Source organism: Condylura cristata, unplaced genomic scaffold (assembly GCF_000260355.1).
Source record: "Condylura cristata isolate star-nosed mole 26May11 unplaced genomic scaffold, ConCri1.0 scaffold00006, whole genome shotgun sequence".
In the NCBI taxonomy this organism is placed as follows: Eukaryota; Metazoa; Chordata; class Mammalia; order Eulipotyphla; family Talpidae; genus Condylura; species Condylura cristata.
This window is the reverse complement of record NW_004567107.1, coordinates 53,597,367-53,620,997: the sequence shown is the minus strand read 5'-3', so window position 1 is coordinate 53,620,997 and position 23,631 is coordinate 53,597,367. Positions and strand designations below refer to the sequence as shown.

The 23,631-nt window shown below is 35.9% G+C and overlaps 2 protein-coding genes across 2 annotated transcripts in view; one reads left to right on the top strand and one right to left on the bottom strand.

Moving 5' to 3' along the window:
- Positions 1 to 406: 406 nt before the first annotated feature.
- RPS6 (ribosomal protein S6) lies at positions 407 to 3,779 on the top strand. The gene is made up of 6 exons (XM_004677685.2): positions 407 to 498; positions 1,046 to 1,177; positions 1,528 to 1,738; positions 1,915 to 2,061; positions 3,370 to 3,527; positions 3,642 to 3,779. Exons 1-6 carry the CDS (start codon positions 493 to 495, stop codon positions 3,735 to 3,737), a joined length of 750 nt encoding a protein of 249 aa, XP_004677742.1. The 5' UTR covers positions 407 to 492; the 3' UTR covers positions 3,738 to 3,779.
- Positions 3,780 to 3,877: 98 nt separating this feature from the next.
- DENND4C (DENN/MADD domain containing 4C) overlaps positions 3,878 to 23,631 on the bottom strand; it is an 80,057-nt gene continuing 60,303 nt past the window's right edge. Inside the window, exons 23-32 of the mRNA XM_004677684.2 lie at positions 21,010 to 21,187; positions 20,273 to 20,382; positions 19,792 to 19,967; positions 16,764 to 16,946; positions 16,087 to 16,282; positions 13,379 to 13,624; positions 12,264 to 12,381; positions 8,918 to 9,068; positions 6,987 to 7,051; positions 3,878 to 6,821 (exon numbers count right to left, since the gene is read on the bottom strand). Of these exons, the coding sequence (XP_004677741.1) occupies positions 6,685 to 6,821; positions 6,987 to 7,051; positions 8,918 to 9,068; positions 12,264 to 12,381; positions 13,379 to 13,624; positions 16,087 to 16,282; positions 16,764 to 16,946; positions 19,792 to 19,967; positions 20,273 to 20,382; positions 21,010 to 21,187 (1,560 nt within the window). The 3' untranslated portion in view covers positions 3,878 to 6,684. The remainder of the gene's footprint in view (positions 6,822 to 6,986; positions 7,052 to 8,917; positions 9,069 to 12,263; positions 12,382 to 13,378; positions 13,625 to 16,086; positions 16,283 to 16,763; positions 16,947 to 19,791; positions 19,968 to 20,272; positions 20,383 to 21,009; positions 21,188 to 23,631) is intronic.

Below are 23,631 nucleotides of genomic sequence, written 5' to 3'. Positions count from 1 at the left end.
TGGCTGAGAGGGTCATTCTGGATAGAACAATGCACACTGCAAAAAGGTTAAACTAACACGGTCGAGCGTTTTAGGAAAGACAAATCACGGCTTTGAGGGTCTCCTGGAACTCAGCGCAGAGTTGGAGCGACAGCACAGCCGAAGAAAGCTTTAAGTCAATTCCCGCAGTCAGTACCGGAAGCAGAAAGTTCGGGACGCAGTTGGGGCTCGGCCCCAGCTCAGAAAAGAACCGGAAGGCTCAGGAGGTGGTAGGTGTAATTCTTAGACGCAAAACGGCACCCAAACTTCACCACGGCAACAGCCAGAAGGTAACAGCACGCGGAACGCTCCTCCCACTACGCACTACTCCACCCCGGAAGTTCTGTAACCTCACTTCCGTCAGCTTAGGCCATCTTTCCATCTCGCGATAGGTGCAAGTGCCTATGAGACCAGGGCTAAGCGGAAGTCGGGCCTCTTTTTCGTGGCGCCTGAGAGGCAGTCGGGTGCTTCAAGATGAAGGTAGGAAATGGTGTCGGGCGTTCGTCCAATCTTGGAGAACGTGGGTCAGGGTCAAGCCCCAGAACATGACGCTGCTGCAGGCCTTGCCGTCCAAAGTCGTGGCTTTAGATGGAGAGTGGGCTGAGGCAAGAGAATGCTCGTCTTTGTGGAGCTGGAGCTTTTTTGGACGAGCGGATGGCGAGCGATTGCGATTGAAGTTAACGCTGGGCCGGGAGCGCCATGGTGCCGTCCTAGTGTCCGGCGGGGACGTATATGAGGGTGCTTACCCGATTGGCGGTCCCTAGGGTTGGGCTCGCTTCGGAAAGGTGAACGAACCACTTCGGGGCTACCTTCCACCCCCGGAGTCATTCCGTGAAGCTTGCGGAAAGATATATACAGTTTTTAGCTCCCGGCTTGAGTGTTGCTAGGCCCACACGTGCTTAAGTAAATATAATCGGTATCAGATTTTCTGCTGATCGGTGTGACCTGAAGGGCTCTTTGCAGTGAAATTTCTCGCGTGGCTGGTCCTGCTTTTTCATTTAGTTGTTCCCCCCCGCTTACCCCTTAGCTGAACATCTCTTACCCAGCCACTGGCTGCCAGAAACTCATTGAAGTGGACGATGAACGCAAACTTCGTACCTTTTATGACAAGCGTATGGCCACAGAGGTTGCCGCTGACGCTCTGGGTGAAGAATGGAAGGTAAATGGTGTCCACTGAATGAACTTGTGGAAGATAGGCTTTTAGTAATGGGACAGTGTAATGACGCTCAAACTCCGGTTTCTGTCTTCTGACCTTGGGTTAGTTACTTCTAAATGTCACTTTCTACGGTAGGGCTGTCGCCTAGAGGGATTGTGTGGATCAAAGGAGACTAGGATTTAGACAGGAATTTTTACAAATGTAACATGGGAAATGCAGGCAAAACTTAGTGACGAGCAAACTTTTAAGCTTATTGAAAGGTCTCATGGATTTTACCAGACTACATAACTTGAATTGAGAGTGTATTTTCATAGAGGCCACAGTGATAGAAGGCAATGTCTTTTTTTCTGCAGGGTTATGTGGTTCGAATCAGTGGTGGAAATGACAAACAAGGTTTCCCCATGAAGCAGGGTGTCTTGACCCCTGGTCGGGTCCGCCTGCTGCTCAGCAAGGGGCATTCGTGCTACAGACCCAGGAGGACTGGTGAAAGGAAACGCAAATCTGTACACGGTTGTATTGTGGATGCCAACCTGAGCGTTCTCAACTTGGTCATTGTGAAAAAAGGTGCAGCTCCTTGAAGATGGGTTCTTGAGTTTGTGTGGACAGTGATTTAAAACCGATGGGCTAAGGGACTTTGCTCATTAAGATTGTCTCCAGCTTGAGCTATCTACTTGTCATGAGGGTTGTTTGTAAGTAAGGAAGTTGTTGAATTAAAATGTCTTTGTCTATTTTCTTTTCAGGAGAGAAGGATATTCCTGGACTCACTGATACAACTGTGCCTCGCCGCCTGGGGCCCAAAAGAGCTAGCAGAATCCGAAAACTCTTCAATCTCTCTAAAGAAGATGATGTCCGCCAGTATGTTGTGAGGAAGCCCCTAAACAAAGAGGGTAAGGGAATGGATGTACCGGTTTTTATGGCTTTATTTCAACAATTTGTCACCACTGCCTGCAATATCCTGACATGTCACTAGTTTTGTGTAAGATAGATAAAATGTGCCCAGTTATTAACTGGGAAGTTTGCGTTTTTAGGAAAACATGAGGGAGATGTTGAAAATGAACATTTGTCTTCATAGCCTGGATATGTAAGTTCACTTCAAAATAATGTGATGTCAAGTTTATTGATTTTGGTTTCAGGTTTAAAAGGATAGAAAATTCTAGGACTGATTAAACAGACCCCCTGCCCTCCAAGACATGTACTGCAGACTTCTGTTGTTCACATCAGAGGATTTTTGTTGCTAAAAGAAATACGTCTTTTTCATCTGGGGTGTCAGTAGCAAAAGTTGGGAGAATTGGTTGGAAAATAGGTTATCTAAAATGCCAGGAAGTAGATGGTTGGGTTTTAGAGGTTTATATTTTAAGAAGGAATGTACATTTATTGGGCAACATAAGCCAGTGAGATTGTGGCAATACTTCATAAATTTAACTAATTCTGTAGGGAAATGTCTGATGTTTAAGTGGAATAAATACAGCATGTTGATTCAGGTTAGGTTTTCCTGATAAAAGAGTGGGCTTTTGTTTTCAGTACTGGGGGACTTAACATGCACCTGGTATGTAGTGTTTGTTCCCCTCGTAATTGCAGATACTTGAAGATCTGTGTGACAGGTACCATTTTAAATGTTGAAGGTACTATGTAAACAGCTACTATTTCATGAAATTTACTCTTAAAGGAATATATATGGTAGTTTTATACTTTCACTCCTAAAAATGTGATAATTTGACAGCTTTTAAGATTTTCTCTTAGTATCTCTATAATAAGAATTATTTAAGTTACTGTAAGTTTTAGGACATTTGCCTGAGGTGTTTATTACTCCCTCAAGGTTTATTTTATCTGGAAAGATGTTTGAGGCAGGTCTGCAATCTATAGGATTTTGCATTACAGATGACTGGTACAGCTAATGCACTATTAGTATGATTCATTTGGCTCTCTTAGGAAGCATTTTTCCAAGTAATAAAACACTGGCATTAGTAATAAAGTCATCCTGGTTATTTTTAGTTTTCCTTGTATTTTGGCAACATGAACCCATTTTGGGTGGGAGAAAGGGACTTGACAGGCGTACTTCAAATAGTTGAATAGATTTCAAAGCTTTTAGTTATTATTAACTGAAATTTGCACCTGATTCAGTGTTTTAAGAAGGTAGGCGTTATTCCCAATGAACCAGGGTTTTTAAGTGATTGAGTCATTCTCTAAATCTTTAGGCAAGAAACCCAGGACCAAAGCACCCAAGATTCAGCGTCTTGTTACTCCACGTGTTCTGCAGCACAAACGTCGGCGTATTGCTCTCAAGAAACAGCGTACTAAGAAAAATAAGGAGGAAGCTGCAGAGTATGCTAAACTTTTGGCCAAGAGAATGAAGGTAAGTCCTCAGGTGGTAGAGAATGGCGAAGTGTCAGATCTAGTATTGGGTTTGCATTCATTAACCTGGACAGGCTTTAACTTTTTTTGTTTGTTTGTTTGTTTGTTTGTTTAGGAGGCCAAAGAGAAACGCCAGGAACAGATTGCCAAGAGACGGAGGCTGTCTTCTTTGAGAGCTTCCACCTCCAAGTCTGAGTCCAGTCAAAAATGAGATTTTCTAAAAGTAACAAATAAATAAGATGAGACATCAAAACCTCCTTTGATTTTCATTGATGGTAAAACTTCAGTGAGGAGAAACTTGGGTTGGGTGTATTGTATACAAAAGTCTAATGGTAGATACTATCTATAAGTGGTAGTGAAACTGGCATTAAAATTTAGAGACTGAGTCCAATATTGTAATAGAGGGAAAGACTCCACAGAGGTGTTTTTCTGGCACTAGTGAAGGACTCAGGATTCTTAGCAAAAGGTATTGTCTCTAAAAGCAAGACTGGAATAATTTAGAGAAAGTAATAAATGACAACAGTAATCATTTTTATACTTTATTTTGAAGAATACACAATACATACATTCTTTTGTTTAAAAAAAAAGGACATTTGCCACATGTAAAAAGGATAACTTTTAAAAAGCATATTTTAATGGAAACAGTTCACAACTTTTTAGAGCCAGTGCAAATTTACTGCATTAAAAAAGCAGTTCAAGTCAAGTGAATTGTTATTCATGCTTTTTGTTGTGTTACACTCTGAAAAGGAGTTAACTTTTTACCTCTTTAAAAATATAACCTTTCTAATGTACCATGTATAGTTTCTAAAGTGACTTTATTTACAGTTATTAACCTTACTAGCAGCTTCTTTAAAAAGGCAGGTTAGGTTTTAATGGTTGGTATGTAAAGGAACTGCTTATTTGCTGGAGTGTGTTTCAACCACAGGTCATAAAATTTTTTCAGATAGACTGAGGCAGTGTTTCACAATTTAAATGAGCATCTAGATCAACTGGGATCTAAAATACCATTTGTAATAAATTAGTTTGGGGTGGAGCCCCTGGTTTTGTATTACTGTTTTCAGCTGTTGCCAGTCCTTTCTTTGCTCTATAGTAAACCTGACTGAATCTGTACAAAGCATGAGAACCACCCAAACCTGCTTCCTTATTGCAAGGAGTACAAGTCACTAAATAGGTTGGGTCTCTAGGCTGCTCTAGTTAGAAATTCTGGCAGATTTACATTGAGAAATTGCTATAGGGGAAATGTTTTACACAGCTCAACACTGTATATACCAAAGATGAAGTAAAGGGGCGATGATTGGCAAAGGCAGACTGTTGTAATCAAACTACAGGATGCAATTTAAGTCAATATAATATCCAAAACCAATATAAGCAATGTGGTCTAATTTGAAATGTTTGCATTTCACACAGTGCTACAAATCATTTAAATCTGTTCTCTAGACAATATATCTAGGGCTGTTTTTTAGTGGATACTCTGTGGTGTTAGAGAAGGACTTTAAAGGTAGTTTTGACAAAGCCTTTTTCTAAGCCAGCAGGGAAAGATTTCAGTATAAAAGGCCTAACAGTAATTTTACAAAGTTACTAGAAAGTTTCTAAATGTGTAATATGACAGTATAGTCAAATGTGTAAGCTACAGAATACTAGAAGAGGTAACTCAGGACTAAAGTGGGAAAGCAAATGCGTATTACAAAAGTTCCAAGTGAATCAAGTATTTTATGAGTCTTAAAAATGTAACAAACAAGCACAGCAAACTTAAAAATTTCATTTTATTCAAATTCATTTTTTTTTTTTTGCAAGAATTCCAAACTTTATGTTGGGTCATTTAAATGTTCAGTATAAAATACTAGTACCAAGTCTTATAATTGAGAAAATAGTTAACTCTGAGACAGTACAAAATGTCCATTTTGAAGATGGGGGATTACATAATTTCTGGTATGTTCTTTCACCAGTTGAAACTACAATTCTCCACAGATCTTAGTTAACCCTGAAATGATGACACTGGCACATCAAGGTTTAGATTACACTGGGTGGAAGGACATTTGTGTTGTATATCTAGAAATAAATTTTTCCATCAGATGATTTAGTCTGGGTAATAACAAACTCACACAACCATTGGCTTTTTAAACCACACAGAGTTAAGGCAACTTACTGTTCGTAAAGGATATTTTAAAGGCATGATAAATGTGAGGTGGGTGAGGTCATGATTTTCTTAAACCTACTGGCAACAAGTTAGACTAAAGTTTTAAGACTTAATTGATTCAAACTAAAAAAGTTATTTACAAATGCACATTTTACTCAAAAGCATACAAATCTAAATATTATACAAGAACAAAACCATGTGCAGTGCAAGTTCATCCCACAGGTTTTTAAAAGTGACTGGTAACGTGCCAGAACAATTTAAGAACCAAAGACTACATGAGCATTTTAAGCATGCTCCAGTTATGTAAACTAGAAAGCAGATTTAATTCACTTAAAGTGTCTGATTGGCTCATTTTCCAATTTTAAAGCTGCTGTAAATTAATGTACTGGAAGGGGTAAGTGGGTATTCAAGATAAAATCCATAATGCAAGACTAGACAATATGGAGGGAAGATAAAAAGTTTAAAGTCAGAGACAAGGTAACTCAACAGACTTTAAGGTAACTTTGAGGTTGACTAAGTACTAAGCCATTTAATAGAGACCCCTTTCAGAAAATTGTATTGCAACGTGCAATCTAAATAAATACATACTTGTAATATGGCTGTATATACACACACCTAACAGCCACAAATATATACACATAAACAGAGTTGCTCTTATAATTGAGAGATTTCATTTGTTTGGGGATTAGACAAGTTTGTCATTCCCCAAACCTAATAGCTTCTAATACAAATAATACCAAGGGTGAATGTGATTCTCATTACCAAGCTACTTCAAACATTGGGAAATCAAACAGTTTTGAGCAGAGGCAGGTAAAGGTGAAAATCTTCCCACATCAATAAACGGGTTATCGGCGTAGCATTTTTACATTGTGAGATGATTCAGTGGAATTACATTTCATTATATACTCCCAACATTCACTTCAGCATTTCATCTATTAGGGAATTAGTAAAACCCTTTAAATGCTTCCAGATTGAATCTGTTCTCTCCTAGCTTTGTGACCAAAACTTTAGTGAATGTTACTTAAATGAGAGGTGCTCCAAAACATTTCCTGCACCATTCCACACTAATGCTTGGTGGAGCATCGATTTTCTGCAACTTCTCAAGAATCTCTGAAGATAGACTATTGTATGCAACTCCATATTCATTGTCAAAAGCCTCTGGAAGACATTTTCAAAAGTAGTTTGTTATTACAGTCATGTATTTGAAAGTGGTAGAGTAAAATATTTTATATATTCAAACTACATATTTAGAAAGTAGATAGCTTTTTAACCCATACTTATGACAATTTTTAAAATAAAATCTCTAGTCATTTATTAACTTACCAATATCAATATTCTCTCTTCCTAGAGACACTAATGATAAGAAGAGTATTTCTCTGTATAAACTCCTATAAAAATAAAATTTTAAAACAATGAGCAAAAAGCATAAAAAGACAAATGAAGGCCATTTAAAATATAGATAAAAAGATTGCATTTTGTAACCTAGATAACAGTAATGTATGTACCCATGTCAGTGTCCTGGTTTTGACACTGAACTAGTTACGTGAGATGTCACTTAAACTACAGTTACGTAAATCTGGGTAAAGGGTATAAGAAACTACTATTTTTGCAACTTTTGAAAAATTTCCATTAAAAAGTTAAAGGGCCCCTCCCTGGTAGTGCAGAGGGGTAAAACGGAGGGAGCGCTGCAAGCTAGCAGCAGCTGCTTCAGTAAGAGCCCAATCCTGGATCCCTAGCCCCAGAGGTGATCCACAAGGTGCAACAAACCTCTCCTGTCTTGTCCTTTGTCTAACCGCCTGTTCGGCTTCCCACTCTCTGGTGAATCCTCTCACCACCCCTAAACTTCTGACCTGTACCCCACTTCTGTATGCATAAATAAATAAGTCTCTTTAAAAAATAAAAAATTGAAGTGCATAAAATTTAACACAAAAAGGATTTATTTTAACTTCACTATAACAATATAAGCTATATGATTGCTTTAACTCTAATTTCTTTTTATTATTATATTAATTTTTACATACTTTTGTGCATTTTCCTATCTCAGTTGCAATTCCCTTGGGTTTTCCATCACCAAATCACCCATGTGCCGTCACCATAGTCCAGTGCATTTCCCTCCCCCCACTGTTTTTGGTCCCATTCCCCACTCCACCCCCACAAAATGTCTCTGGTATATAGCTTTTAACTCTTAATTTCTAATTAAAACTACAAAGGCCAAATCTTTTGCCACTTGACAAAAACAAGAATTTCTAAGTTGTTAGGTCTAAAATCCTTGAACAGTGTGAAAAGTAGTATGGTATACTATTTAATTAAATGATATAGGCAAATTACCTTTATTAGGCTTGTGAATAAATATATAAATTTATATGATACCACATATAAATGTTAATTATGAGGGCAACGCTTAACTGATTTCTGAGTATTTACATAGAAAATAATTAGAGTAATATTCCAATACTTCATGTGTAGCTTTCCTTAGAAGCTTTAGAAGCCATAACATGTCATACCTAATAGGTTTTTTTCCTGCCCTTAAACAACAGGTACTTAAAACTAGCTGCTCTGCAGATTGTGAAGGTCTTGTCTTTCTTTTCTTTACATTACAGTGGGAACCATTTATTTTCATGGTCTGTCTTCAACAATTCCATGACTGAAAAAACAGAAGACCCTGGAAACACTGGCATGTTTGGTAGAATTGGTTATGTCCCCTTTTCTCAAGTTTCCACTACAAAATTCACATGCTCAGATAGGGGTGATTACTGAACAACACAAGTTAGACAATAACAAGAGGACTGGAAAGCTTCAGACTTTTTGTAGTTACCTGTCTTAACTGCTCCTACTACTTTCCAAAGTTGTTTCTGTGACTACACCCATATATTTTCCTTATCATCTATGATAAAAGGTGTGTGTGGCAGGACCTGATAAATAGTATATACGTGATACATGTGTAACAACTCATACATATGTTAAATTCACAGTTTTCCAATGAATTGCAGTAATGTTTCCAAAAGGTTTTTTGCATGAACCTTTTGTATAAAATGTGTTATCTCAATGAGTTACCTACTAAATTTTAATTGCCCCCCCCAACAGATACTTTTATTATGCCTCTGCTTAGGTATGAATGTAGTATTTATTTAAATAGCACATTTCTAAAACAATGTTCTATAATGAGGATGTGTTTCTATTACAACAGATATTTAAAAATTAATTGTAAAACCCATGGAATTGTTTTAAGTGCTATCAAGTAAATAAATTATTACCTTTGTCTTTTCATGTCTGGCTTTACTTGCTGTGAAAGCAGTAGGATGGGTTTAACAACATCATTATGTTGAATATTCTGCCTGATGGTTTCTACTAAAGTGCTTGTTGCTTGTTGTTCCTCTGACAGGAAAGACAATTTCTTTTCAGAATCTAATAAGAAGAAAACAGTAATTAAGAGCACATTTATCCAATGCAGTTACAGATTTTCCCCCAGAGTTATAGCACTTTTCTACTCATTTTTTTTTCCACTCAATATTGCCTTCCCCTTACTTGTAAAATGTATGTGGCCAATGTAATCAACTAAAAAGTATTTTTCCTGGTCTCTTCAGAGAGGAGACGGGCTATTCCTTTGCTCCTCCTTCAAAATTTAGCTTTGTGCTTAGCAGTGGGGTGATAGTTGGTACATCAGCTTCATGTGACCATCAAGTAAACTTTACTGACAGTGATACGCATGCAACAGAAGGAAGGAGTCAGAGTCCCTGATGACAAAGGCATTTCCTACTAGTCCAGGAGTGTCTACTTCCTAATTTCTTTATGTGGGAAAATAATCTTCACTTACTTAATCTTCCGTAATTTTCTATTAAATATAGCAGAACATAATCCTAATTGATGAGGATAACTCTAGAAATATTTAAAAGCAAACATTTATAAAGAACTCATACATTATGAAAGTACTTCAATGGCAAATGGAACTGAATCATACTGACAAAAAAACACATAAAATCAGCAATTGTGCTTGGCCCAGAAAAAGGAAACATCTTAACACTGAAGGTAACAGCAAAAGTCATAAGGTCTTATTTACGTTCATGTTAGTGTGACATGGGAATATGTGTCCATATTCCCATTCTAAGCTGTCATAAGCAAGTTGTTTCTTCCATACAACATAGCCCCTTTAATAAAGGTGTTCAACCAAAGAAAGAACAAAGTTCTCCATTATAAGAGTAGATACTGGTTACTTTGTGGTTTGATCTCAGCTCCTTTACTTGCTGTGAAAGTTGAATAAAGGAAACCTGAATCAGAAAGATACTGGGAAGCTACAAAAGGAGGCTTCTCACTCAGGTGCCACTCCTTGCTTCTCACAAACCTCAGCTGCCAAAAAACTTGTAGACAAGAGAAAACACCAAAATCTAAACTCTTACTCTCCTCCAATGAACTTTTACTGAAAACAGCCCTGCCCAATTTCCTCCAAAAGCCTCATAAAAACCAACCTTCACTTGGATTTATCTAAGGGCCACTTTAACTTGCAGCTCCTAAACCATAATCCTTCTGATATTCCCTAGTAAACTCATTTTTTACTAGAGGTCTTGTTTTGAAGTTGATAATGCTAAATTATGGTCTTTCAATAGATTTGATTTTCATGCAATGCTGTGATTTTAGAGCCTAACCCAAATATAATATGCAACTTCATAATTTCTTTCATGTAATTTTCAAAATTATGCCCTAATTGAAATACAATTCCCAAGTTATTCAATTCACTCATTTGATGAATATGTCCAAGTCTGTGGTTTTTAGTATATCCAAACATTGTGCAAACATTACCACCAATAGTTTTAGAACATTTTTATCACTTCCAGAAGAAACCTCTTAAGTCATTCATCAACCCCTCAGCCTGAATCAACCTCATCTACTTCTTGTCTCCTTATTTGCCTTTTCTGAATATTTCACATAAATGAAATCCTACTTTCTGTGCTCTCTTGTGACTGGCTTCTATAATGTTTTCACATGCACCCATGTTGTAGCATGTATAACACTATTCATTATTTTTATAGCCAAATAGTTATTTCATTATATGGGTATACCATACTTTGGTTATTCATTCATCAGCTGATGGACACACTGTTTCCTTTGTTAGGCTACTAAGAAAAATGTTATTAACATCTGTGTGGACCTATGTTTTCATTTCTGCTGGGTCTATACCTAAGAGTGCCACTATTGATCACTATTGATATAACTGTTTTGAGGAACTGTGAAACTATTTTCCAAAGCAGCTGAAATATTTTTTACTTCAATCAGCAGTACATCAGGGTTTCAACTTCTCTACAGCTCTACATCTAGCAACTTGTTACATCATTTTGATTAGCCTATCTAGTGAATGTGAAGTGACAGCTCTTCACGATTTTGATTTACATGTCCTGTTGTCAGTGGTATGGAATACCTTATTCTCTTGTTCTTTGGAGAACTGGCTAATCAGATCCTGAATATGTGTCACAAAATTCTTATATTGAAACCTAATTTCCAATATGGTAGTATAAGGAAGTGGGGCAATTTGGGAGGTGATTAGGTCATGAGGGTAGGATCATGTGAACAGAATTTAGTGCCTTTTTAAAAAAGGCACCCATTCCTTCAACGTGAGGAAAGAATGAGAAGTCTGCAACTCAGAAGTGGACTCTCAACTGATCATGACAGCACCTTAACCTTGGATGTCCAACTTCTAGAACTATGAAAAACAGATTGCAGTTTAAAAACTACCTAGTCTGTGGCATTTTGTTATAGTGGCAAAATTGGACTCAGAACTTTTGCCAACTGCTCATATGGCTGTGCTCTTATTATTGAGTTTTAAGCATTCTTTACATATTCTGCATGTAATGCGGATCCCTACTACTGTGTATTTACAAATATTTTCCCCCATTCAGTGGACCAATGTTTTACTTTTATGATGGTTTTGCTTTTAAGTCCAATTTATCTACTTTTTCCTTTTGTTTTTAGTGGTGCTATGTAAGATCTGTCCAACACAGCATCATGAAGGTTCACTCCTATGGTACACAGGATCACATCTCAGTCTTTGACTAAGATCGAGTGTAGTGTACAAATAACTCTTTTTCTTGGCTACCAACATTCCATAGTATAGGTTGGCCACAATTCTAAGATATTTAAAGATTTTCAATAGCATAAATAACCCTCCAATAAACACTACTATATATACAATATTGTATATTCCATTTCTATAGAACAGAAACAACTTACTGTGACTGCTAAGTTAAAAGGTATTTGTATATTAAATGTTATGTCTAACGTTATATTAAATTGTATTGTTAAAATTTTGCCATCCTGATACAGGTTTATATTTTCTGTTTTTAGAAAACACTTTGAACTAAAATGAAAAGAATCTTGAAAAGATACTAAAAACTAATGAAAACATTTTTAGAAAGCAAAATACTGTCTCTCTGATTTCTTTAATCATACTCTCCCTCCTCTCCTCATAGTAGTCCCTTTTTCTTTATTGGCAAATAGTATTATACTATATAGATGGAATATATATCACAATTTGCTCACTCATTTACCTTTGGATAGATATTTGGGTTACTTCTAGTTAGAGCCTTTAATGTCTGTAACTATTTTACTTACTAAAATTCCTCCATGAGACATATAGAGGTTCTCCTGGTTCCTGATGAAGGTTGATATTATCCCATAACAACTGAATATACACAAGTTTGCTATCCTGGGAGAGAGATGACAGAGGAAGCTGAAAGAAAGAGAAAGTATTAGTAATCCAAGCACAATATTTACCAATGGACCTACTAATGCTTGATTATACATAATAGATAAGGGCCTAAAATACTAAGCAAAAATTAAAATTTTTATTTATAGCAAGATAAAGGTTCTTATTATTTTCTGAGATGCAAGTTTCTCATTCTGATTTCCAAGATTCAGAATGACAACTTGGTAACTGGCATAATGGCTACATGAAAAACTAATTACCATTATTTTAAGAAGGGCAATCATTTCTACCTGATTGTGTTGACAACAACTTAAGTGAGTCAAAATAGGGTTTGTAATAAGATACTATTGACACTGGTGTCATGTTTGGAGTATAGGGTTTTTCTCAATATTCAGTATGATAAAATGAGAGACTCCAGAAGGACACTGTCTCCAACAGAATTGGAGATCCCAGAACAAGAAGAATAGAGGCTTTATGAGAGTCAGAAAGCCAGACTTGAATCTTGGCTCCACAGGGCTTTTTAGCTGTGTGACCCTGCAGAAATTGTTTCTCTAATGGAATCACCTGAAAAACAGAAGTCCTTTTAATAAGGTTGAAGTGAGAATCTGATGGGAATGATATTTCAGAGGAAAAGATACCTTTTCTAGCCACCCTTGTTAACTAGTTATGACCACAGAACTAAGTTCTGTTCAAACAGATATATGGAAGTATTTGCAACTCCAGAAGGGGCCCCCAAATAAAGAAACGTCTTTTTTATCCATTTTCCTCTTCATGTGGAGATGTGGAACGTGGATGTGACAGCTTGTGTGGACAGAACCAGTCATCCACTAAGTGCAGAATTGGAAGTGGAAGTCATGCACAGCTGAGCAAAAAAGAATCATCATCATCTCAGGACTTTAACACTGGACCATCTCTTAAAACTCTTAAATGAGACACAAATAGCTCTCTGTTTACTCTGCTACTTTAGATTAAACCTCTTCCTAACCAACACCAATGTATTGTAAAGAGGCTGATAGCCTACCTGTATACCTCCATTACAATGTTCTGATGTTAGGATAAGCCCTGGCAAGTTACTAGGAAGGTCCAAACGTCTGAAATACCAAACGAGGTTCCAGAAAATGATAGGATGTTGATTGATGAAAGAGGATGTGTGAATCACCTGATCACCTTCATTTTCTAACAAAGACTCAAGTTCTTTACGAAGCACTAGAGGACTCAAGTACGGCACAGAAACAGGGGGAGGATTGGGCCTTTTTCCTAAAGGATCCTTAAAAATATAAAAACAAAGAAGTAATATTATCAATTTAATTCTATGTTATGAAGAATACTTCTAAATTAGATTATACTTCTCTTTCTAGCCGTTCCAAGTCATTTATTTCAGGGCCATTGTTATTGGTAGCATACCCTAATAAAAATCTAAAGAAGGAAAAACACTTTACAATGAATATCCTTCAGTCCAAAGACTGTAAGAGAAATTAATAACCACGTAGTAGACCCTAATTTCAAGAAAATTTTTTCTATCAACATGACAGAGCAATGACATATATGATTTTTCCTTTTCAATGTTTTATAAAGAAATATTTGCATTTTAGATGCAAATAATACCAAAGAACATGTAATTTTTATCTTCCTCCTACCAATTCTAAATAGATGGGACAATATTTTGTGTAATATTGTGACTCCTTTTAATACAGTATCAAATTTTTTTTTACACTGAAGAGCAGATTTATAAATCAAAGTAATAAATATAGACAAGACCAATCTAGACCTTATAAGTTGTGTATATCAGTCAGAATAAAAAGTTCATGACCAGGCCCTCTCTGGTGGCGCAGCAGGTTAAAGCACAGTGCTGAGAAGCGAAAGCCACTTCAGCATGAGTTTGAAACCTGCCCACCCCAGACGTTACCACATGGCACAGCAGACCTCTACTGACCGGCCCACTGCTCCCTCAGCAGTGTACTTCCTCGATCTGCCTGTTTTGCTCCCCACTCTGTCTCTGGTGAATCCTCTCACCGCCCCTGCACCTCTGGCCTGTTTTGTATGCACAAATAAATCAATCTTATTTTAAAAAAAGTTTAAATAAAAAGTTCATGACCAGCTCAGTAATGAGTACCCTTAACTGCTCAAACTGAAGTCTTCAAATATCTTTTGTTCTAAAAATAATATTTCTTAGAGATAGAGAAACAGCTGATTCTAGTCTGGGGAAAGAAATCTATACCATGAACATGAAACATTTTGTTATAACAAAGAAAATAGGCCCTCCCTGGTGGCGCAGCGGGTTAAAGCACTAAGAAGCCTAAGCCACTTCCGCATGAGTTCAATCCCCGCCTGCCCGGGAGGTGACCACATGGGGCGGCAGACCTCTCCTGACCCGCCGGCTGCTCCCCTCAGCAGTGTACTTCGTTGATCTGCCTGTTCTGCTCCCCACTCTGTCTCTGGTGAATCCTCTCACCCTCCTCATCTCTGGCCTGTACCCCAGTTCTGTATGAATGAATAAATAATCTTAAAAAAAAAACAACAAGGAAACATTAAAATATATTACAAAAAGGTTACTAGAGTGGTCAAAGGGATCAAGGCACCAACTTATATAGATTTGTATCTGAACAAAGATGGGATAAACAATAAAGATAACAACAATGGATATAAATATTTAATTCAGTGAATTTATTATATCCTACTTCTCCAAATCAACTGATCACTGGACATTGCTAGGAACTCAATTTGTTATTCTGAAAATTAATAAGTTACAAAAAAAAATTAAACATTTTTCCTGCTTTCTAATATAAACTGCATCTTTAGAAAACCAAACAGAAGACATGAGAGAAAATTTTCTTTATAGACATATGCCATATAATAGATAAAAAAAGAATTAGTTTACTGAGTGCTTTGATCTAGTATTGGAGGTATTTACGACTCCTAGTATCACAGAAAGAGATCATGACTCCTGTAGGAGTAAAACACTCATGAATCTGTCTGACAAAAATTAGCAACAAAACAAAACAAATCCTGAATTGAGTCCAGTTCCTAGAAAACTTAATTTGTTGTAATTAACATATAAATTGCAAGGAAAAAAGAATATCCTACAGAACAATGGCAATGTTTTTAAAAACAGTTCTTTTAGAGACACTTTTAATTTTCAAAAATGAAATAAATGCTATCTCTGCCTCCCTGGTGGCATTGGGGTCAAAGTTTCAGTGCTATGAAGTTATTACCAGCCACTGCGGAACAAATTAGATCCCCGCCAGGGAGCTGATCCACATGGTGCAGCAGACCTCTGCTGACCCGCCCATTGCTCCCCTCAGCAGTGTATTTCAGTAGTTCTGCCTGTTCTACTCCTTACTCTGTTTCTAATCCTCTCACCTACCCCCAGTCTCTTCCTACACCCTAGTTCTTATATGCATAAATAAATATTTAAAAAGAGAGAAATAAGCAATATCTAAAATGTGCTTCAAAATAACCTAGAAAAGGAAAAATGACTGAGGGTGCACAAAAAAATGCATGGCCTAAAGTTGAAAATTACTGAAGGAAAATGATGGGCCAGAGAGACCCATTATACTGTTTAATTTTATACATATTTGAAATTTTAAAAAGTTCTTAAATTTTTAGTTTATTTATAAAAAATTCTTACCAATTTTCATGTGATTGAACTAAATCTACCACAGAAAAATGATATGCTGTTCTAATTAATACTTACATGAACACACAATATCACTACATGTTGTTACATACCAACACTTCCTGTAGACTATTTGGAAGACTAACTGTTGAAATGCCATGAAATGGTCGCTGAGAAAAATCAATATTTTGCAAGGGGCCTCCAACACTGTGGCTTCGAGTCAAAGATACATTTCGCTTTGTCAAGCTACTAGGCACAGGTGAAACTTTCATAGTTTGGACATCTCCACTGGCTTTCTGTATTTCACCACTTTTAAAAAAATGAAGAAATGCTGTGTTTAGAGCGAAAGTATTTTCAGAATGAATGGCATATATAAGTATATCTGAGAAGAGTCAGGACCACCTTATGAGAATTAAATTTTCTTTAGGCATTTTTGTAAAAATGATCAGGAGTACATGAGCCTGCTGAGTAATATACAATAGTCTCTGTAGAAATGTGGGACTTATACAATAGTTAAGAGTAAAGAGTACATTTCATAGTAAAAAGAACACTTCCCTGGAAACCGCAATGACTACACTAAACAGCGAAATCCTTTTACTAAGTTGGTAAGTTTAATTTGTAAAAGACCACTGTGAAACATTGAACATAATTTCAAAAGTGGTTTATCATCATATTAATTAGTCAGATATTTAAGCAATATTTGGTAGACAATGAGTTAGGCTGTCTTAAAAATATAATTTTTATAAGGAAACCCAATATTTTGTAAAGAATTCTCTGTACCCTCTGGTACCTTGATTCAACTGCAGAGCTTGTTTCTTCAGTTATGGTCTGGTTAACTTTTGGGAAATCCATGAAGTTGATCAAGTCAGGTTCTGCTGAACTGGATACAGGTTTGTGTTCCAAAGGTTCACTTGCCAATGGAATGCTGCCACTTTGTAAACTATCACCAGAGGTACTTGGTTTCAGGAAAAAGCTAAATATAGAACAGTTCCAAAAGCAGTCTTTAAATATCTTGAAGACCTTTATATCCCATCATTCCCATCATATTTAGAATCATTTCATGGTAAAGCAGTCATTAGTGAATTATACAATCCATAAGTGAAATACTGCCTATTTCTGACATGTATATATTGTTATTCTTCGTCCCCTAGGCTGCTCCCAATAAACTTTTCACACAAAAATATCTAGAGAAGGTTATAGTTCACAATAAAATATTTTCAATTTCTGAGAGACATTCAACAAAGCTATGAAGGAAGCAAGCTAAGTGTTACTGAAATTATTTATATTACTTCCCCCCCACACTTATAAATATCTATTTTGTCATTTCTTCTCTTGTCTATTCATCAGTATTTATTTTCATCTTATTTGTCTCCTCTCTTCTAGGTGGAAGTGAGTTGAGAGCTGGGCCTTGCAAGAGACTGAAAACTTTGAGGTAGTAGTGATGTTTTTTTTTTTTTTAACTGTTCTGTATCTTGATAAACTTGGCTTGCACAAACATATGCATTTATTCTTCAACTGGTACATTTAAGATCTGCACATTCTACTATATGTAATTTTATCCCAAAAGAAAAAATATCCACAAGTACTGAAACAAGGTTAATGGTGTGCATTAACCTAGAAGTCTTGGGGAAGAAGTGTATTAATATCTACATATTATTTTAAATAAATGAAAATATAAGATGGAAGGGTGGACGGATGGAGGTATTGATAGGTTATAAAGCAAGTTTGAAGTAAGTAAAATATTAATTATAGGCTGTAGGTGTGGCTACTTTGGTATTCAGTGTAAAAACAAGCTTTAGTAAGTCTGAAACTTTCCATAATGACATACGCAAAAGGAAAATCGGTAATGCTTTTTAGTTATAAATTAGAAGGAATTCACATATTAGCTTCAGAAACACAATTAAAACACAAAGACATATAAAATTGATGGAGGTTTTAAAACTCTCTAAAGGACACAATAGAAGATATGAAAATAATGGAAAGATGTATACTGCTCATAAATAAAGAGAATACTGAAAATGTCAATTTTTCCAAAATAAATCTATAAATGTAATGCAAACCTAATAAAAACTTCATTGCAATGAAAACAACTGAATCTTTTTTAGAAACTAATTGTGATTCTTTCAACTCATGACCATGATATCTTTTAATTTCTTTGTATCTTCTATTTCTTTCATCTATGTCCTGTAAGTTTTCAGTATACAGGTTATTCACCTTCTTGGTTAGACTTATTCTTATATATCTTATTCTTTTTGATGCAATAGTAATTTTGAAAAATTTATCTTTCTGTCCTGTAGACAAATCATTATGCTATATATGAAATTAACAAAGTGATATATATTAATAGTACTTCAATAACAGGCTATTCAAGATAGAGATCAAAAAGAATATAAAATCAGAAAGGGATGTAAATAAGCAATCATAGAAGATGATGGAAATCAGTAAGTATATGAAGAGATATTCAAACTCACTAATATCAAGATAAACTTCTAAAAGACATCACTTTAAACTTATCAGAATGCCAAAATTAGCAAAGTGACACCACCAGATGATGGCAAGAATATACAGAAATGAGGTATCTTGGGTACTATGAGTGGGAATTGAGCCACCTGCAATGCAACCTTTCAATATTTATTGAAATCATGTATGAAAACAACCCAATGAGCTCATGACTAAGATGATTTTCTGAGAGAAACTACTGCATAATTCCAGAAGGAGAAATATATTTTGGAGAGTATATTGTATCATGACAGTGGTATTTATAACAACCATGAACTAGAATCCACTGAGGTAGCTAACGCAGATAGCTTACTTCAGAAGAAAAGGAATAAACTGGATGTACATATAGCAACTCAGAATTTAAACTGGGTTTTCGGTATTGTTTTCATCATATAAGTTAAAAATACATAATCAGACAAAACTATGTATTTTGTAAATGATATATATTCAAATATATATCATGCACAGCAGAGTTGGTTTTTGCTGGATAAGGGAATAAGAGTGGGGATAGGAGATAGAAGATAATAAAAGAAGGCCCCTGTCAAACCAAAACAAGAGTCTGATTTAACTCTAAGCTCTCTAGTTAAGTGAGGCTACAAGGTTAAATAGAAATACCTTTGTGATTCGAAGTTTTAAAAAAGCAGATAGAGGTAGATAATATAAAGAATGTTTCCTCCATACAATTAATAGAATATTAAGTGTACAGTGAGTCCTCATTAAAAGCTGTCGACAGGTTTGCAGAAGCCACACAGAATGACAGCAAGTTTTCGAATAAAGCCATTTCACACAATACTGGTTGACTGTTTTTTTTCTCAACAGATGTAACTAAATGACAATGAATGAAAAGACACTATTCGGGAACCTTCTGGAATTATTTTGTGATCATACCAACACCAAACTCTTAAATGAATGATTATGGATGAGTTAGTCTCATTTTGCTAAGAGAACTGCCACAAGAGGTTAACAAGTTATGAAAGTTTGAAATTAACACCTTTCCCCTAACTAATGCCTCCCACATTTTTTTCTCTCTTGCTTCTAGAAAACAAACTATAGTCACTGTGGCAGAAAGTTTAAAATGATGACTAAAAGGTCCTGACTTTATAAAGTTTAGCCCCAACAATTAACTACCACTGATAATCATGTCAAATAAAATAGAAAAGTAGTCTCCTACATTTCTAGTACTTTTTGCTTATTTACTGAAAGTAAGGAGAGAAGAGAAAGGGGCATTTGGAACATAAACATGACTATTTCCCTCTTCCTCCAGAAGTCTTGATTTTCAGAGGACACATTCCTTTTAAGGGAGCTTTTATGATACTAACCTTGCAGAGCCTCTCAAGTCTTTAAATTCTATATGGAGAAGAGGCAAAAAGTTACTTTTACAAAATGGACAGGTTGTATTTAAATTTGAGTCATCTGCCATCCATCCAGCCATAATTTCTTCATCATAAACTAAAGCTTCACAAGCTCTGCACTGTGAACAACTTGACATCAAAACCTAAGGGTTAAAAAGTACAGACAGTGAGAACCTCTGATGAAAATGTATCTTAATAGGACATGCTCTTGAGAGAGATGTACAATTTCATTTATTTTTTTGATCAAATTTAAAACTAGCAGCTCAATTACTTTATAGGAAAAACTACCAGCTTTATTACCTGGGCTATCTATATATCAAGCAAATTCAAAAAAATCACTTATTTTACTGTTCCCACAAGGGAGGGTATCATAGAATTCTTTGAAATGCCATTCTGAAATAAAAATATATTTAGTCATTTTATCATAAGCAGAATATAGAACTTTTACCTCCATTGCACAATTTTGATAGATGCTAGACATGCTAGTATTTTGAGAAGAACCATGGTCTGATTTTTCAAACTCCTGCCCTTTTATGCCTCTTGAAAACAGAACTTCACCTAGAGAGAAGTAAAAATTGTAATACGTTATATATGTGAATAATATCCTTAGTCTTTTTGAAATATGTAGTAATGTAGAAGGGACGTATGAAGTCTGCAGTTTATTTTTAAATGCTTCAGTATAAATATGGATGTATGTACACAGTGACAAAAGTAACATTAGTTATATAAATCTAGATGGATTCTTTCAACTACTCAGGATCATTTGAAATGTTTCATAATAGAAAGTTGGAAAAAATTACAATTAGAATTACAATTTTAAAAAGTGAACCCAGGGCCTCTTAACCCTTACATATATCTGATTCACTCACTAAAAATCCACAGTCTAAAATGCCCCATCTCACAGATCCAGTCTTGAAAGTTTTAGCCTAGCATTTGGACATCTGTATTTTATTTCCAGGTGATATTGATGTGCAATACAGTTTGAGAACTAATGATATAATCCATAAATACACACACTATAAATAAACTCTGTGGGTGACAAGTACTTAAACATCATATAAAAGTGATAGTATAACATGGCTATGTTAAAAATTAGATCATCTCCACAAATGGGCTTTATTAAGCATGTGGTATGGGACAGAAAGATAGGGCAAATACTTTAGAAGGACAATCTTCCCCCCATACCTGGTGGGTAATGCAGCTTTCCTACATCTCCACTGCTGCTGCTACTACCAAGGCTTGTGTTGCTCTGGGTAAGTTCACTGGGGACCAACCCTGTGATATTTGTGTTGGGTGATATATTCTCCCCCAAAATATGGTCTTCAAGGCCAGCTGGGAAGCTGTAATCTCTACCAGTTTCCTCCTTTAAACAAAAAGAATAAAATCCCACATACATAAATAGCACCTTTTCCAATGAAAAATATTCACTCTACCCTCTTATGAATTAAGCTCCTTTCAACCTTAAATAAAACCACCATCCCCATATTTTTCAAAATTATGAACTCTTCTCACTATTATTTGGATTCTTTTTTCTATAATCTACCACATTCAAGGAATGACCTAATTATTTTTAACACTTAAAACTATATACTTTAATAATATATATATAAACAACTAGGTAAGCTTGTGGAGAAGCTAGCCAGATAAGGAGATACAAGTGTCCATCTACATTTTCTATATTTCATTTTTTTCTTAGAGTATGTATTAAAGTTGTTTAATAAACAATTTCTTATCTGTCATTATGGAAGTTCTATATTGTAAGGACTAGTTATTTGCCTGAGGACAAACAGCAGTCGCATGACGAGTAATTATTCTTGAATTCTACACTGAACAAATTTATGCTTGAGATATAAGGTCCCACCTGTATTTATTATTTATGTAGTGTCTGCTAGACCCTAAGACATCAGCCAATCTGGTGATTTCCTTCTTTAGAATGCTGTGAAATTGAAGAAGAGTAAGATGATCATTCTGATGATGCTAAAGGCTTCTGATATATTGGGTTTTAGATTGACTCTTGTGTCTGGGAACCTTATTAATGTAGCATATGTGGCTTGACTACCTGAACAGCTCTGCCAATAGTCACCAATTTGTTGCCTATTGTGACTCCCAAATCTATGACCTAATATTTTGAGACTATGTTGTGCCCTGGTATTTATTAGGAGTGTGGGATATCTTTCAATATTCAATATTATAGAATGATGGGACTCTAGGAGGTCACTATCACCAACAGAATCAAGGATCCCAGCATAAGCAGAACAAGGACTTCAGAGTCAGACTGTCAGACGATAATCTTGGCTCTCCATTACTTAACGAAGTATGTGACCCTGTAGAAATCGCTTCTCTAACTTTTCACTGAATTATCTGAAAAACATGAATAATTTGAACCTTATTTAAAATAAGGTTGTTCAGACTCCAGTCCTAATAATTTTTGAAGGTTTTGCTATTAATCTGTGAACTGTACTAGATCCTCAATTTTTTAAATATCTGTGATAACTTTCTAACTACATTTAGTTTTTTCCTAATCTTCTTGCTTTAGATTGATTGAAAACCTATAACTTTTTTTCTCAAACAATGCAAGCTTGCAATGGAGAATCTGATATTAACTTCCTTTGTCTTAACTAATATGTCATATTTGACATTCTTCACAAGCCATGTGAATGAGTCAGCAGTTATGCTGAATCTTTCACATGTATACAGGAGATGGATATGCTATTAAAACTTTTTTTAAAGATGTGGTACATATACACAATGGAATATTATTCAGCAACCAAAAAAGATAAACTCATGCCATTTGCAGCAATATGGATGGAGCTGGAAGGAATCATGCTTAATAAGCCAGAAAGAAAAAGAAAACTACCAGATGGTTTCACTCATAGCATGAGTGTAAGGGATCAGAAAAAAAAAAAAAAGCAATTTGTAATTAAGTAAAAACAAAAATCAGGCCCTCCCTGGTGGCGCAGCGGGTTAAAGCACAGCATTAAGAAGCTAAAGCCACTTCTGCATGAGTTTGATTCCCGCCTGCCCCGGAGGTCACCACATGGCGAGGCAGACCTCTCCTGACACGCCCGCTGCTCCCCTCAGCAGTGTACTTCGTAGATCTGCCTGTTCTGCTCCCCACTCTGTCTCTGGTGAAGCCTCTCACCGCCCCTGAGCCTCTGGCCTGCACCTCAGTTCTGTATGCACAAATAAATCTTTAAAAAAAAAAAAATGAAAATCAACAAACAACTATAAACCAGAGATGTTCTACGGGGAGTGGTGAAAGGATCAGGATCAAAACTGGGGCAGGAAGAGCACACAGGACTATGGGTGAACTGGTGATGGGAAGTCCATGGAGATTACAACCAAGATGAAAAAATGTACAAAATGAAAAATGACACAAAATAAAGAAATATAGATAGAATTTTAAAAACCTTCAATTTTTTTCTCTTAAAAATAAAATGAAAAATAAGGTTGTTTTGTGAGATTTCTCACTAGTAATGTAACTGTTCAGAAAAACTATCATTATTAGATATCACTTTTTTTAAGCCCCGACCCTGCCCACTGAAACCTATATTGTTCTTTTCTTTGATGTTATAGTTAAGAATGTGGATCCTAGAATCAAATTCCCAAATTCTAGTTTTGCCACTCACTAGTTGTGTGAGCTGCAGAAGTTAATTAACCTCTCTGAATCTCGGGTACTTCATAGAATACTTGATAACAATAGTACCATGGGGTTGTTATGAAAACATATAGCTATGACAGTAACTACAACACAGTGCTAGAATAATAATGATCTCTAAAGAGGTCTATCTCTTCTACTAAAGTACC